An 18619-nucleotide genomic window follows, 5' to 3' on the forward strand; every position below is an offset into this window, starting at 1 on the left:
AATCCATATTTTAAACTGATTTACAACTAAAGCAAAAAAATGAACGAAAGTAAAATGTAATCTAAACTAACATAAAATCAGACTTGCCATAAATTTCCGAAATATAGAAAAACAAAAGAAAGAATAAAGTTTTATTTAAAAATGTCCAAAACAAGAAATTTAAACAAATATTTTCTTTAAAAGTAGTGGAATTTTATATACATATAAACATAATTACATCTGCCATAAAGTTATGTATACTTATATATTTTTATTATATACTATATATTACATAAACGATATTAAATAAATTACTCGGAAATGTATGGAAAAATGTGGATTATTAATTTCGTAAAAAATTAATTATAATAATAAAGCTTATTATTATTATATAATGTTATTATTATTATTATTATAATAAAGCTTATTAAAATTGAGTTTCATAAATTTAATGCGACAACAAAAGTGCAATGTTAGATCTTCTTATCTTTCCATCTTTATCAGGAGTGATTACAGTGAGCAATGCGTTTCGATTAGCACTTATAGCTTCAGGACTATCTTCCTATAACGCATAAATAAAAACCCGTTTTAGGATGATGGTGAGGAAATACTGCAGCCAGTGACGTAGCAAGTGAGTTGGAGGATCAATTCCCCCCTACCCCCCATCCTCAAAAAAAATAAACAAAAAAAAAACCTTGCTATTAGGGCCCTAAAATCTTAAAAAAAAATTTAATTATATCAACGCATACTACCAAAAAAAAATGCTCCTTAAATTTGTAAAAGGACCATTAAACGTTTAAATGGGTCCTTAAATTTGTTGGGCTTTCCCCAATCGGTGCTTTTGGGGAGTATAGCCACGGCTCTGATTGCAGCTGCGATAGTTTAATATTGTAAATCGAGTGACTAGTTAGTGATTTAAAACTGTAATTTAAAAATAGTTAAAAGAACTACCAATTTAAAAATAATAAAATCTTAATAATAATTTAGTCTTAATAATGTGTTTAATATAATTATTAAAATGTAAAAATTATTATGTATTTGAACAAGTTTTACACAAAAATAAAAAAGTTTACCAATCCAAGTTGTTGAAAAACATCTTTAAGAAGATCGTCTAGATCATTTAGAGATACTGAATCGTTTCCAAACTAAAATTATAATTGTTACGTATATTAATTTATTAAACATCAATTATGATTTAAAAAATAAGTTGAGGAAAAAAAAAGGATTAAAGTTAACCATTTCTAAAGGTTATCTCAACAGGTTTCCATTTTATACCCTTATATTATATTACATATATTATCCTCTATAGGTTTTTATTTTATACCTTTATATTTCAAAATATCCTCAACAGTTTTACATTTTATAACCTTATATTTCATTATATGTACTTATCTTTATAGTTTTCCATTTATATTTGTATTTTTCATTACAAATATTATTTTCTTTAAGGTGGTAACCCTAGAAATAAAAGTTGATTTTTGATGAAATTTTCAAAAAAAAAATCTCTATTATATTTAATTAAGAATTTTAATACCTTTTCAAAAATGTATAACATGAATAGGCTTTTTTAATATGATTGTCAATATATTGATATAATTGTGAATTGGTTCCTAATACTTTTCCCTAGCAACGCCCTAGCAACATGTAAATGCCCTAAAAAATGCAGCAAAATACTATTTTTTAAACATTTTTATGGCTTTACTTTAAAACTATATAGCGACTATATATACTTTAAAAACTAAAACACTTGTTAAAGTTAAAAGGATAAGCATGAAGTTTGTCTGGTGACATGAATTGCTTATCGAAGGCAATTTTCTTTTTTGTTTTGAAGTCTATTTATCTGAATTTTTATTTTTTAGATTTTAGTTAATAAAAATGATTTCAATAAAACAAAATTTGCAAAGAAAAAAAAAAAAAATACCACCAAAGAATCGCCACATGGTTAAAACCAAAGAAAAAAACTTTAACAACAACAAAACTAAAGCAGATTTAGAAACTGAATGTGCAAGCTCCAGGAAACTTAAAACTGCAGGTTTTGTTACTGAATCTAGTAATAATGATGATAGTAAATATTTTAAGTTTATGGATATTGAGCAAATGAAAAAGTTAATTTTACCAATTCTGTACTGTCCTAAATGTGATAACAAACATTCGATAGAATTTATTGATAACCTGAAAAGAAGAATGGGATGTGCTCATTTATTAGAATTGAAATGTATGAACTGTGGTTGGATCCTGTTTCACAAGTAAAGTGTGCCATGATTCTCATCGAAAAACTAAACGTGGTTGCAAATTGTATGAGTCAAATGTTCGAGCAGTCATTAGTTTTCGTGAGATTGGTCAGGGGAAGGCAGCATTGAAAATGTTTACTAACTGTTTTAACATGTATGGTATTGGTGAATCAACTTTTGACAACTTGAATGACAACTGTATTTTAACTGCATATGCTGAATTAGCTGAAGTATCAATGAAAAGAGCTGCCAGTGAATTTACTCAAGCGAGTAATCAGCCAGTCTGCAAACGCGTTACAATAGATGGTTCTTGGCAGAAGAGAGGTCATGCATCATTGAATGGTGTAGTTACAGCTGTTGTTGGTGATAAAGTTTTAGATTATCAGGCTTTCTCAAAACACTGTAGAGGTTGTATAATGTGGAGATCCAAGGAAGGTACACCTGAACATGATAGATGGAAAGTAAATCATAATTGTCATATAAATCAAACTAAATCCTCTGGTGCTATGGAAGCTGCTGGTGCTATTCATATTTTTGCACGTTCCATCCAGAAAAACAATATAACTTATTCCCAATATTTAGGAGATGTCCCTGAGATAAAAATTCTTGGTGTAAGTGGCAACTTGATCAACTAAATGGTACTAAGTTTCATAAAGATAAAATTAATTTATTAATATGGATCTATTTAAAGCTGAAACCAATTTTTCAAGATTTATCTGATGATAAATTGTTGACCAAATGCCTCCATGGACAAACACAAAATGCAAACGAAGCATTTAATTCAATAATATGGACTCGCTGTCCTAAAAATGTATTCTTATCCAGAGGAACGTTTGAATTGGCAATTATTTCTGCAGTTCTTTATTTCAATGATGGTGGGGAAGGAATAAAATCTGTTTTGGAAAGTTTTGGAATTAAAGGACAAATGACTTCCAAGAAACTAATGGAGGCTGATAATAAACGTGTTAAACATATGAAGCACAAATCTTCAAATATGGTGTTAAAACAGCGTAAAAGCTAAGAAAAATTAAAAAAGGCATAGTGGATGTTGAGGTTTCAAATAAAAAACAAACTTCATATATACCTGGTGGTTTTTAAACATTATTTTTGAAATACTTTATTAAAAGTCTCGTTTCCCAGGTTTAATAATTTTCGAGACATTACACATTTTAAAACATGGTTATTTAAAAATGGTATGGATTTATGAACTGAAATTTTCAGAACATTTTTATAAGACATTGATAAATCATTTCTCATAGGATTTTGTAATATAAAGAGCAAATTTCAGATTTATATGAAATTTAGTACTTATTTGAGTGACTAAATAAATAAACTCTGAAACATTTTGCATAATTTTGGAGTTATCGAGGCAAATCAAAAAATCCTATGACAAATAATAATATTATATATAATAGGCATTTCTGCAAAATTTCAAAGCTGTATAGTTATTATATAGTGAGATATTATGTTTTCAAATATACCCCATTGTTTGAGGTTTAACTAATTTATTTTTGGATAATCAAGGCAAAACCAAATTTTTGAGTGATTTTTTTTCTTAATTTTTTGAAATAGAATCAAGTTTTACTACAAAATATCAATAAATAGCTTAAACTCAAAAAATAAATTATTTCTAGGGTTACCACCTTCAGTTTCCATTGTATACCCTTATATTTCATATATATTATCTTCTATAGATTTCAATTTTATACCTTTATGTCATTGTGTTTATTCTCCTCGATTTCCATTTTATATCCTTATATTTCAATACATTTATATTATCCCCAACAGGTTTTCTTCTTATGCTGGTAATTACTAAAGTAGGATCTGATAAATCGGTCTTTATAATTGTGTGTGCAATTTTTATAATCTCCTGTTTCTACTTTTTAATAATTTTATATCTATTATTTATATTATTTATTTAATATCTATTATTTATATATTTTCTCGTGTTTATCACTAATACATGGTTTTAATGTTTTTATTGCATTACTTTTTATCAGAGATTAGAAATATTAAAAAGAGCTCCATAGAATATAAGATTTTCGATTTTACCTGAACTAGAACTTTTAAAAAAAAACTTTGAGTACAATATTAAATACAAACTTTTTTTTCTTAATCATCTTTACTTCTAACAAGGCTGCAAGCAACCACTATTAGTGTTGGAAGTTACTGGAAGAGAAATGAGGAAGACTATAAAGCAAGATAACGATTAACAGACAACTTAAAAGATTGAAAACTATATAAATCAGGAAAACAAGATGAAAGAAGCAAATTCTAAAGAAATGATGTTCGAAGAAAAAAACTAGACAAATAAAAATTTTTAAGAGCTCTTAAAAGGATGAGACTTAACGAGTAACACGAGAATGAATTTCAGTAGACGGGACCAGAGCCGCTAGCTCTTTAGAGCAATGCCCATTATATCATTTATAGAAAAGAGAAAGAGAAGCAAATATTACGACGATGTGAAAATAGTTGAAGGTTGTCTGCAAGAACAAGTCCATATATGTTAAGAAAGCCATTTTTGCATCTTGCTTAAAAGAAAAAGGCCATCATTTTAAGATCCGCTACAGATAATGCAACAATATAAAGAAAAGAATCCGGAGTAACAAAGTGGCAGGCACGATAAAGAGATGCAACCTTAGCAGTCGATAATGTTGCAATGTATTTGTTATATGGTTTCCAAGAAAAATTGTAAGTAAGAGTTATTCCAAGAAGGCAAAGGGTAGGGACTTATCGAGACTTATCGAATACGTTACCGTTCATAAATATAAAAAGATCTGTTGCAATTAAAATTAACTAAAAAAAATTGGGTTTTATTTGATGTAAAGTTTACCAGCCAATGAGAGCCCCATGCTGCAGCAAAAGTGAAATCATTTTCAAGCTCGAATATCTTTATATAAAGGCAAGAATAAATTATAGTATCAACGAACAAAATTACCTCAGATGTGAGAATTTCTGGGTGATCATTAATGTAAATTTAAAAAAGTATAGGGCCAAGAATAGAACCCCTGAAGTTACAGGAAATGAAGAAGAATATTAAAAAAATATTTATTGAAAACAATTAAAATGATTTGTAAATAAGTTTCTAACACAATTACATTTGACATTATGATAAATAACATACAGATTTTGTATTTAACACAACTACATTTTGAAGTGAAGCTGATATTTATTGTAATCTACAAGTAAATTAATTCAAGAAAAGCCAAAATTTATTGTAATCTATAAATAAAATAATTTTTACAAGTTAAAAAATATTTTTTTATAAAATTTTGCAGACTTTACTAAGTCAGTCTCTAAACTAACTTTATAATGTGCGAACTCTTTGAGGTTTATATATTCTAACTTTCCACATTGTCTTTACAGAAACTTTTTAATTAAAGTTTGATCTAATAAATACATGCTTTATAAAAAAACGGGTGTAGTGTATGATATTTGTACTGTTGAAAATTACATGAAAATTACTGCTGATATTTGTACTGTTGAAAATTACATCAAGATAATAAAATTCAGTGACTAAGTCTTTAACATTTTTTAAAAATTTACTGGAAAAAAAATTTTAAACTACAATAATAATTACTATCTATTGACAACCAGACAGTAAAGTTATATAATTGTGAAAAATTGAAACTAAAAAATTAGATATTTGAGAAATTTTATCTAAGCTGTTTATTTTTAAGCACATTTAGTGCATATGCACATTTAATGCATATGGGGAAAAAATGACTTTCAAAACCATTATTAAAAAAAATAATTTAAATGGGACTTTCTTTTTAAATTTCAGCCATTACTAACTTCTTTATTAAATGTGCATAACAATAACAATAACATTAACATTAACAATAACAATTAACAATATAATTTTACTTACCTTGTTCAATCATTAAAGCAATTATGTACTTGTACAAAAGCAACTATGTACTTGTACAAAAGTGACTATGTAATTGTACAAAAGCAACTATGTACTTGTAAAAAATTAACTTTTAATGCACTTATATCTATATGTGAAACTAATTTTTCTTTAATACTTTACTCATAAAAGTAAATAGTGTGCATTTTAGCATTCACAAGTTAAAAAGTTCTTTAAAAAAATTGCAAAGGAAACAAACAAATAAAAAATTTTTTTTATTGTTTTTTTCCTTTTGCTAAGTACGTTCATAAATAAGTACGTTCTAAATAAGTTGTAAGTTTAAAAGTAAGTGTATTCTAAGTAGGTAAATAAATTAATTTTTTATAAGTACTATGTACTTGTAAAAAATAAACTTTTATTGCATTTATATCTGTATTGAAAATTATTTTTTCTTTGACGTTTGACACAAAGTAAATTGTATGCACTTTGTTATTCATAAGATAAAAAAATCTATTAAAAAAAAGCAAGAGACAAAACAATAAGAAATTTTTTTATTTTGTCTTATTTTCTATTTTTTTGAAGTGCTTTTTAGCTTATCCATACTAAATTGCATAGAATTTACTTGTAAAGCTTTTATGCATTTACACATTACTGAGTAAAACTTCAAAGAAAAAATAATTTCAAATACAGATTTCACTCTTAAAAAAAGTATTTTTAGTATAAAATACTATTGTATTTATATTTTTTTAAAGCAAAAATACCTGCTAGTATTTGCGTTGCCAGCTGACATATCAGCTGATGGAAAAAAACACAAATTTACCGTGGCCAAGACAAAGTTAGAGGATAAAGACCGTAACAGATCCAGAAAGTTTAGGTGGAGGGATAGGGGGTTGTTGATACCAAAGCTAAAAAAAACTCATAGTCATAGTATTTAAATAGCCTGGAAACGCAGGCCGTTTTCTCATAACACTTAAGTTCCTTTCAATACTAGTGCTCAGACTACTATACAGTGCATCAAATTGTATACATAGTACTTAGCTGCTATTTAATTTCATATACTCTGTGATAAATATTGAAAATGCCAGGAGCCAATTGCGTATCAAGAAATCATGTTGGATTGTCTATATTTCGTATTCCAACAAAAGATGACAAATATAGCGCAAACTGGAGACAGAAGTTAATAAGTTAATTACACATGACAGAGTGATTGGCAAAGGATTAAAAGCTCAAATCGAAAAAAGAAATCTTTATATTTGTGAACGTCATTACACAAAGGATCGACTTCTTCATTGTGAGTAAATTGCAATATTTTATATATTCATTATATCTGCTGCTTCAAGAAATTGGTTTGTATATGCTATATAATTATAATATATGGAAGCATTTCATTGACTGTATAATTAGATGGATGACTTCAGATATAATACGTTATCTTCAAAATATATTTATTTGAAATGTTAGCTAATAGAGCCTAATAAACTTTATATTTTATATAAAGTTTACTTAGCTGGATTAGTTGACAAATATTATATCAGTATTAACATTGTGTTGGTATCAATACTGGAACCAAGAAAATTCAGGTACATTTTTATAATTTTAGATGATTTAAAAACTACATTTATTCCTGGATCAATACCAAAAATAAATTTACTGCAAAAAAGTTTTTCTATTTCAAGGTAAAATAAAATTATTTTGAAAAAAAATAAAGAATTTATATATATAAAGGATGGTTAAATTTTAAGGGCCGATGTTAAATTTGAATAAAACACAAATTATTAAGGAATTTATTGTAACATCTTTTTATTATGATAATATGGTATGATTCAATTATGTATGGAATAAAATATCAGCCAAATGGGCGCCGCGACCTCGGCGGCATACCTCCATCCGATGGTGCAAATTTTCGATGACGCTGAGGCATAATTGAGGTTCTATGCCGTTAATGTGCCAAATTATCTCATCCTTTAGCTCTTGAATTGTTGCTGGCTTATCAACGTACAACTTTTCTTTTAAATACCCCCCAAGAAAGAAGTTCAACGGTGTCAAATCACTTGATCTTGGCGGCCAATTGACATCGCCACCATGTGAGATAACACGGCCATTGAATTTTTTGCGCAAAAGAGCCTTTGTTTCGTTAGCTGTGTGGCAAGTGGCACCGTCCTGTTGAAACCACATATCCTCCACATCCATATGGTCCAATTCGGGCCATAAAAAGTTTTTTATCATCTCACGATAGCGAACACCATTCACAGTAACTGCCAGACCGGCAGCCAGACTTCGCGAACAGTAGCTATATTTTCGGCAGTACGAGCTGTACGAGCATGCGCTGGTCTTTTCACATCTCCTACAGACCCAGTTTGCTCAAATTTATGCACGATTTTTCCGATTGTACGCACATTTGGACGATTAAATTGACCGAAAAACTCACGAAGTGCACGATATGCATTTTGATTTGAACGCCCATTTTCATAATAGGCCTGAATAACTTTAATGCGTTGCTCAATTGTGTAACTTTCCATGGTTCAAATTGAGTCAGTCTGAAATTGAGAAATGACACATTAAATACAGAAAAATAATTTACGTTTAGGTTTGGTTCACATTCAACATCGGCCCTTAAAATTTAACCACCCTTTATATATATAAATATATATATATATATAAATATATATATATATATAAATATATATATATATATATATATATATATATATATATATATATATATATATATATATATATATATATATATATATATAAGCTTGAAAATAGTTTTTTGTTTATAATGTTGTATAATTGCAAATAAACTACTTGAATTGATAATTTTAAGCACAACATCTCGTAAATCTGCAGAAATCATAGTTGATAAGAAATCCAATTTAAATACTCAAACCAAACTCAATCCAGGAATGTTACAAATCAATGGAAAAATTTACTAAGCGTATAATACATCTTAATCTTCCTTCTTGTTGGAATATAAATAATAATATTACTCACGTTCATATTTTTGAAAAAGATGAAATTCATGAAGTTACAAAAACAGACATATTTATTGATGGTTCTTTAACATTTATACTTTGCATTTATGCCTGGCGTTTACCATGAACCCATGAAGTTTATAAAAGTTATGACAGTTCACTGAAAAATATCACTTTGTCAAACTTGATCAAAGTTATTTCAAGTTATAGTATTTGTCTAGGAGTCTCACTCGATGAAGCAAAAAAGTCTGCCATCAAACATTGTGTCCCTAAAATATATAATCAAACAGAAATTTAACTTTCATGGTACTTATCAAACTGAGTATTTTAGATCAAGTACTTGTTCAGTTTTGAGCAAACTGAAATGTTGTGATAACTGTATTATATATGAAAAAACTTTTATTTCTTTTATAACAGCACAGTGTAGCAAAAAAGCCTGCTAAACTTAATGCACCAATATCATTGACTTCTCCAGATCGCCTAAAGTTAACAATTCAAAATTATAGAATTGAAAATAAGGAGTTGAAAGAAAAAATCATTGATTTACAAAATTCAATTTCAAAATCTGCCCTGACTATCAGTTCAAGTTTAAGTGATGATTTAATATCAATTATGTCAAATGATATAAGAAAATAAGAAATAAGAAATCAGAAAGTATTTCTTCCTGTAACTGGAAATGTGATTAGCTATACAGATAATACGAGTGATAGTATTAAATCGTGTTAAAAAAAAATTCAAACCAAGTAAAAACTGTATTAAACATAAGATAATATTTTTTGATGAGTTTAATTATTAATATTTTTCACTTAAAATTTAACATATATAGATTTCGACTTATTTTCTTTTTTAAAAATGTAGTACACTATTTTTAAAATTTTTTTTGGTATAAATGTACTGGTCAATTAAAATATCAATTTTAAATATCTGTCTATATCAAAATTTATCTTACAATTTAAAAAAATGGTAACACCATAAAGTATTAGATGTGTTATTGTTGATTTAAAATTGAAAAAACAATTATATTAATTTTGTTATTGATATTGTATATATCAAAGTTGATTTATACAATATCAATATGAAATATATCATAAGCTTATACATCATAAAAGTAAGTCATTAAGTATTCATTTTACTACATCAGGAGTAGTTAGTAATATGCCATTAATATTTTTAAAAGATATGTGGCTATGAAAATAGCTGTTTTCATAAGTCCAAGCCATGCCAAGTCTTTAATGTCCTCGTTCCAAAGTTGAGACTTTTTTTTTAATTGCTGTTCTTAATGCATTTGATTTAGTTTGACATTTAGAAATCTTGAAAGCTTGCAACTTAACTTTCACATAGGAAAATGTACGAACACGTATATACAGAGTTAGAAGATCTTCTAATAAATTAAGGGCTATTTCTTTTTGAACTTTATCAGTTGAACTATGTATAATTTTTGAAAAGTTAACAAGCACAAAAGAGTCTTTAATTAATGTATCAACTATTTCTTTGCAATTGATAGTATGAGATGACTTTTTTGCCATGGAAATAAAATGGTACTATGCAGTAGTAAAGATACAAATAACCTCTTTACTTACTTTCCATAAACCACCCCTATCATGCAAATTAACATGTTTATGCTCTGGCAAAAAAATCGTTTCTCCTGTACATTTACCAGCGAGCAAAAATGATAAACACTGTTTATGATACAAACTAGACATGTTAGAACTAAATCTAATTCTACGATAAAAGGTACCAAAAACATAACCACTAAGATAAGCGATAATAGATTTTTCTTTTTCAGTAAACTGATAAGATTCATGTTTAAATGTTAAAACATCATTATTAAAGGAGGCGCCAGTCAGATGAGCCAAGACAAGATTAGCAACTTCAAAACTTAAAAGAAGAGTGCAGTTTTGGCTAAGATTTTTAAAAGGACTTGGTGCTTCGGAAAATATTTTGTAGAAAACTGGGTAAACATTTTCAGCATTTCCATCAAATGATTCAATAATACTTTTTATTAAAGAATAACCTGTATTGACCTCCTCTATACATGTCAATTTAAAATTTTTAAATTCAGTTCTTATTTTAGTAGGGTAGCATTCATCTATGGCAAGCTTTTATGCATTCTGAATCAAGTAATTTTGAAAGCAATTAGAATGAAGAATAAGCTCTGCTATTTTTTTCTCTTTACTAAACTGTTTATCAATAAGCTTGTCCTTGTGCTTGGCATTGAGGTGACGAGTTAAACCACCTTGTGATAAACATCTTTTTTCGCAATATAAACACAAAAATACACGCTCTTCATTTGCGTTAGGAATATTTCCAACAGCTAACTCAACAGTTGAACTAAAATTAGGATCCAGTCTCCAACAAATCTTCATCAATAGCAGCTAAAACAGCATCAAATTCATCTAAATTATTAGAAAATGAGGCAGAAAAAGTCATTTTAAAATTATTTGATGCACTCTCAGTCCGGTCACCCTTAAATGTTCAAGTAATTTAATGAAATCTATAGAAGAGGACCCGCGTTTCCAGACTATTTAAATACTATGACTATGTTGAAACCGAAGCTAAAAAAAATTATTTGTTAAGCTAAATATGATACCACATTATTTCAGAAAATTAAAAACACTTTCCATCTCATGCATTTTACGACTGATGAGTGCATTTGTAAGATGGTGAGATCAGGAGCCATAAATGCTTTCACAGTATACCAATAGATAACTGGTATTGGTTCACTATTCCATCTTTTTGTTTCATGGATTTTTGGTTATTTTTTTAAATAAAATTAGAAAACAACTGAAAAAAAGTCAATGTTAAGCTATTAAATTTTTAAAAAAACTTACTTGATCATAATATGAAAATCCATTGTCAAAATCTATGCGCGGTATTTTTTCTCTTTCCTAAAATAAATACTTAGTGTACAGTATGCGACTATTATTTTATATTATAAAGGTCTTAAATCACTAACTTTTGATAAGGTTTTTGTTTATACAATTTTGTAACGGTTACACTAACGGTATAATTTGTCGAATTTAAAGGTTAATTGCTAATTACTATATAAATGCAAACAAAAAGTATTAATTGCAATTAATTATAAAATGTATAAAAAACTTTTGAATGTAAACATTAAAAAGTTTTTTAAACACTCACACAAATATATATATATATATATATATATATATATATATATATATATATATATATATATATATATATATGCTTGTATATATATAAACATGTTTGTATATTTAAATATATGTTTGTAGGGTCAAATCATTATATTTCAACCAATAGCATGTGGGTCACCATCTCTGCTTTTCCTGATTTTTACATATTGTTATGTGCATCATGTAGATAGATTAAATTTGAAATTTCAGACTTTCAAGTACAACGGTTCGGAAATTATAGCTTTACAAACATGACACAGTGGCCTTCCTCGATTTACACATGGTCAAAACAGACTACTTTAGAGCTGTATAACTTTTTTTTCACTTTCAGCAAGTGTCTCACTTTTTTGAGAACTATTTTCTGGATAGTTCTCTCTTTAAAAAAGTGGTTTTTATTAACTTGTGTTAAATTAGAAAAAAATTATGACCTCCTCAACTTTGGAAAAAATCATAAAATTGCTAAAATATGTCAAAATGAAACTATCTGTAGCATTATTCTATTCATCCACAAGTCTTTACAGATGGGTTTTCTGATTAGCTACTACTGTCTCCAATAAACGGGCAAAATAAATACAGACAAAAATGTGTGCCAAATTATGCAGCAAATAAACAATGTAATGGTCTTAAATGGGAATTAACAAAAGTTAATTATATTACTAAAATTTGGTTGCCCCCTTCCCCTTTGATTAGTGCCACCCCAAACCCCTCCCGCTTCCTCCCCCTCACCTTAGTAGTGCGAGGAAGAGTGGGTGTGGGGGGTGGTGGAGGGCTCCAGACTACATATAGACCACTAATTACCTAAAATAAAATAGAATTTAAAGAAATAATGGTTTCCTTTTGAAATTAATTTAGATATTTAGATATTAAGTATCTAAATTTCTAAATTAATTTACAGACCTTAATTTGAACAATAATGAAGGTCTCTAAAAAGTTACTGCCCCTTTATTTGTGCCCCTGTCTACTATAAAGACTAGATCAAGAAGAGGACAACCAACCATATCTTTCTTTTTATTAAGAAATGACTTATAATAAGTTGCACCCTTCACTTAGGCCAGTTGGCAGATTAGAGGGGCACTGGTTTCTTGTAACACATTCAACCGCTGATGATTCAAAAATAGGATTATTTAAAAATGCTGGCATTTTTGGTGTGGATTCGACAAGTTTATAATGTTTGCATTTTCAGATAGTTGGGTCTAATGGACTTATATGCTGTTAATCTTAGATTAAAACAAAGTGTTAGAAAAACTTACAATCATCTCGAAATGGCTGAAAAATGGACTTTTTAGGCGAGTGGACATTATGCTTTTAGATATATTTAAGTTCTAAACTGCAACAAGCTGCCTATAATTTGCCCGGTTATTGCAGACAGTAGTAGCTAATCAGAAAACCTATCTGTAAAGACTTGGGATGAATAGAATAATGCTACAGATAGTTTCATTTTGACATTTTTTAGCAATTTTATGATTTTTTCAAAAGCTGAAGAGGTCATAATTGTTTTGACCATGTGTAAATCGAGGGGGGCCATTGTGTCATGTTTGTAAGGCTATAATTTCCAAACCGTTGAACTTGGAAATATATATATATATATATATATATATATATATATATATATATATATATATATATATATATATATATATATATATATATATATTTAAACAACTTTAAAAAGTATTCTACACAATAGAGTGCTCAATGTTCTTAAAAGAACAGAGCAATTTATATATATATATATATATATATATATATATATATATATATATATATATATATATATATATATATATATATATATATATATGTATATATATATATATATATATATATATATATATATATATATATATATATATATATATATGTATATATACATATATACATATATATATATATACATATATACATATATATAAATATATATACATATATATAAATGTATATACATATATATAAATGTATATACATATATATTTATATATATACATATATATATATATATAAATTTATATATATATAAATATATATGTATATGCATCTATATATATATATATATATATATATATATACATATATATATATATATATATATATATATATATATATATATATATATATATATATATATATATACATATATATATATATATGTATAGGTATATATATATATATGTATATGTATATGTATATATATTTATATATATATATATATATATATATATATATATATATATATATATATATATATATATATATATATATATATATATATCAGGTAACCAAAAAAGTTCGTGCGGTTTTTCCGTATATAATAAAAACACACAAAACGACAAAAGTAAGTACATTTATTCATCAAAATAGTCACCATTAGCATCTAAAACCTTTTCCCAACATAAAACAAGCTTATTTATTCCACTTCTAAAAAATTCTCGGTCCTTTGAGTCTATAAAAGCTTTCAACTCCATTTCAACCGCGTCCTGGTCTCGGAACTGCTGTCCTTTTAAATGATTTCCCAGGGAAAGGAAAAAATGGAAATCAGTAGGGGAGAGGTCTGGCGAGTATGGTGGATGAGGCAAACTCTCCCAGCCAAGGCTTTGGAGCTTGTCCTGAGTCACGCGAGCGGTGTGCGGTCTTGCATTGTCGTGGAGAATCAGAACTCCTCTCCTGTGCACCAGTGCAGGCTGCTTTACAAGCAACAGGTCCAAACCAGTCCAGTAATGGTTTGGCCTGTTGGGAGCAGCTCGTAATGCACCACACCAGCTGTAGTCCACCAAATGCAGAGCAAAACCTTCCGCTTGTGGAGATTGGGCTTGGGTGTCTTTGGGATGGGGTCATCGGGGGACAACCAATGGTAGCAACGCTTGGTATTGTTGTACACAATCTATTTTTCGTCGCATGTCAATAAACGATCAAGAAAAGGCTCAACATTGTGGCGTGATAAGTGTGATGTGCAGATCGTAAGCCGTTGCTTCTTGTTTTCGATCGACAATTTGTGCGGAACCCACCGACTCAGCTTCCACGCTCTCCCAATCGCATGCAGATGCAGGTGGATGGTTTCAACACTCACAGCAAATCTCACTGCAAGTTCTTGGCAAGTTTGGCTGGAGTTAGACTCGACAGCATCCTTCAGTTCATCCTCATCAACCAACAATGGGCGTCCAGAACGCGGCAGGTCTTCGATGGACTCATCTCCCGAAGAGAATCGCTGAAACCACTTCTGTGCTGTGCGTTCACTTACTGTACCTTCTCCAAATGCTGTGCAGATGTTTTTGGCCGCTTGTGTTGCATTCCTTCCAAGTTTGAACTCGTAAAGTAAGCAAGATCGAATAATCGTTGGTTGGGTTGCCATCCTTTCTTTACACAAAACCTTTCCTGTAAGCTCGTTACAAGCCTACACTATATATGCAGCAACTGCGCGTGACACACGCGTTCTATTTTGCAACAAAGCTACTTGCCTTTTGCGATGGGGGTGTTGTAAAAAATGCTATAAACAATTCAATTACCAAAAACCGCACGAACTTTTTTGGTTACCTAATATATATATATATATATTTATATATATATATATATTTATATATATGTCAATATATTAGGGCGGTTCCTCTTGTATACAAAAAATTAAAGTCAACCAATTACAGAGGCACTTTGATACTTATGCTCCTTTTGACCTATAAAACAAAACTATGAAATGTTATTGAAATCAGAAAATATTTAGAACTGCCTCATAAGACCTAAAGTTTGCAGACTTTTCATTTTCGGGCTTTATTTTTAAAATAATTAATTTTGAACCTATTTCCAAGAGCTAACTAGTAATTACTACTATTACCTGCAAAGAATATGTATTTAGTATTTATTTACTTAGTAACTTATTAGATTCCACAGATCATAAATCATAAATAAAAACAAAACAAACAAAATAGTGGAATCTTGACTGCAGACAGCAATCTTAAAACAAATTTAAAATAAATGAAATAATGGAAAACTTGTTTTATTTACTTATAGCTACTAAAGATTAGATTATAGAACTAATGTTCTATAATCTAATCTTTGGTAACTTTAAGTAAAAAAAAAACCAAGTGGTGATTGGCAGACAGATATGATGGCTGAAACAAGATCAAAAACTTACATTTATTTGATTGAGGAATCAGAACCACATTTAAGTGGCAGAGTTTTGCCCATAAGTTTGGAAGTTTTAAGAATATGTTTTTCCATCATAAAAATAACAATCAAACTCTACAAGATTGTATAAAAACTGTAGTCCAGTAGTTGTGTGAGATCTGGGTCTCACACAACTGCAAAACTAGAATTCCAACTGCTGAACATAGAAGTATTGTTTGTAAAACTGAAGCTTTATTGGAAAGATACAGAAATATTTCAAAGAACATAAGTCGTGGTGGGCCAGCACAGCAAGTAAAAGAAGATTTTTTTAACTCAGTAAATAGTCTTTTTGATATTGCTCACCACAATGCATTGAAGCTGATAAAAATAGAAGAAGGCCGAATATTTCTTGCAGACCAACGTTCAAAAAGAAAATATGCCATGGGAGGTGTAGATAGAACTTTGGCAAAAAAAGAAGAAAGTAAACAATTATCCTCAATCCTTATCAAATTCTTAATGAAATCCTTATTAAATCCTTAAAAAGAATTATAGTCATCATTAGAGAGTTTAAATGAAGCACACAATGCTATATATAGCAATGAAGACTATATGGTTCAACAACATAACAATTTTGTTGAGGAATATTGTCAGGAGAAATCTCCATCGACGTGCAAAAGTATCTGCTTTAGATGTTATTCCTTCAGCACTTGCATCTGCACTTGATTGTACAAAGTGACAGAAAAGCAGCATTATCTCAACAGCAGCCATCTAAACATATGGTGATGGTGATATATCAAAACTACCAATATCTTGTAGTAGCATTAGAAGAAGCTAAATGAAGCATCGTTTTTAAGATTATGCTAGCGTTAAGGAAGCCTTTAGTTCGGAGGGACCTTTGGTTATTCATATTGATGGAAAACTTTTTCCAGCAATTTCTGGTGGGCCTGAAAAAGTCGATCATCAGGCGACTCGAGTTTCAGGATTAGGAACAGAAAAACTTTTGGCAATTCCAAAAGTGGCACAAGGGACTGGTGAGCTTATAGTAAATGCAACAATGGTTGCTTTTTCTGATTGGAAATTGCAAAATCGAGTAGTTGCAATTTCTTTCAACACTACAGCATCAACCACAGGTCGACTAAATGGGGCGTGCATAAATTTAGAAAGAAAACTTGAAAAAAATCTGCTCTGGTTGGCTTGTTGCCATCATGTGCATGAAGTTCTGTGCGGGAATGTCTTCAAGGTAGTTTTTGGTCCATCCTCTGGTCAAAATGTGTTGTTGTTTCGTCGATTTCAAAAAGATTGGCAAAACATAGACCAAGAAACATATACAGCTTGCACCAATCATCGTTTAAATAAAGAACTTAAAGAATTGAAGAGAGAGGTAGTTGATTTTATTATAGGAGTGTTGAATGGAAAGGCAGGTAACTTAACCAGAGAAGATTATCATGAACTTATGGAACTTACTTTGATCTTTCTTGGAAATATTCCACCTCGATGTCTAAAATAATTGATGTTTGAAAGATTTTCTTATTTCAAACTCAACTTGAGTTCACCAAACGTAAAAGTTCAGAGTGCTAGGAATTTGGTTTGTTTGTTGCTCGTATCTTTGTAAAAGCACGGATAACCTGCTCACACTCATGCAATGCTCCATTCAACGATATGAATTTCATAAAAGCATTAACAAAGTGCAGTTTAACATCAAAAATTATCTCAACAACTGTGTTGAAAGCAGTAGGTTGCCATAGATATCTTGGAGAAGAACTAGCACTGCTTGGTCTGTTTTCTGATCTGGTGATACATATGACTTATGACGAAAAAACTTATGGCAGCAAAATTGCAAGATCAGATTGCAGATAATCAAGAACTTGATTGTTGATCAATCCGATACACTGGAAATGAAGATATGAGTGCAAAACTTCTGGAGTATTTTATTGGATCACCTTCACATTTCTTTTTTGATGCCCTACAGTTAGACATGCCCTATCTGAAGGAGGATGTTGAGATGTGGTAGATATTCCAACTTATCAGGCCGCAATGAAAACAGTTAAGGCACTAAAAGTTGTTAATGATAGTGCAGAAAGAGGAACAGCTCTAGCCACTGCATTTAATTCTACAATAACAAAAAAAGAAGAGCAAAAACATTTGTTTCAAATGGTGGAAAGTTACCGGCAAAGATTTCCCAATCCAAATAAATCAACATTACTTTCAGATGTTAGTTGTAACTGAATAGTTAACTGAATACATGGAAAAAACAGTGAAAACTGAACTTTAATGGAAAAATATTAAAATAAAACTTCCTTTTAATTTACTGTTCAGATATAAAATTTGTTAATT

The 18619-nt window shown here is 29.1% G+C and overlaps 1 protein-coding gene across 4 annotated transcripts in view; it reads right to left on the reverse strand.

The window, feature by feature from the left end:
* Positions 1-285: 285 nt before the first annotated feature.
* The window catches only part of LOC105845456 (calbindin), a 127052-nt gene continuing 108718 nt past the window's right edge, over positions 286-18619 (reverse strand). For all 4 annotated transcript variants that reach the window (XM_065818726.1, XM_065818723.1, XM_065818725.1 and 1 more), the window contains 3 exons: positions 11867-11923; positions 1053-1124; positions 286-541 (listed from right to left, as the gene is read on the reverse strand). In XM_065818726.1, the coding sequence (XP_065674798.1) occupies positions 428-541; positions 1053-1124; positions 11867-11923 (243 nt within the window). In that variant the 3' untranslated portion in view covers positions 286-427. The remainder of the gene's footprint in view (positions 542-1052; positions 1125-11866; positions 11924-18619) is intronic.

The sequence above is a fragment of the Hydra vulgaris genome, chromosome 15, assembly GCF_038396675.1.
Source record: "Hydra vulgaris chromosome 15, alternate assembly HydraT2T_AEP".
NCBI lineage: Eukaryota > Metazoa > Cnidaria > Hydrozoa > Anthoathecata > Hydridae > Hydra > Hydra vulgaris.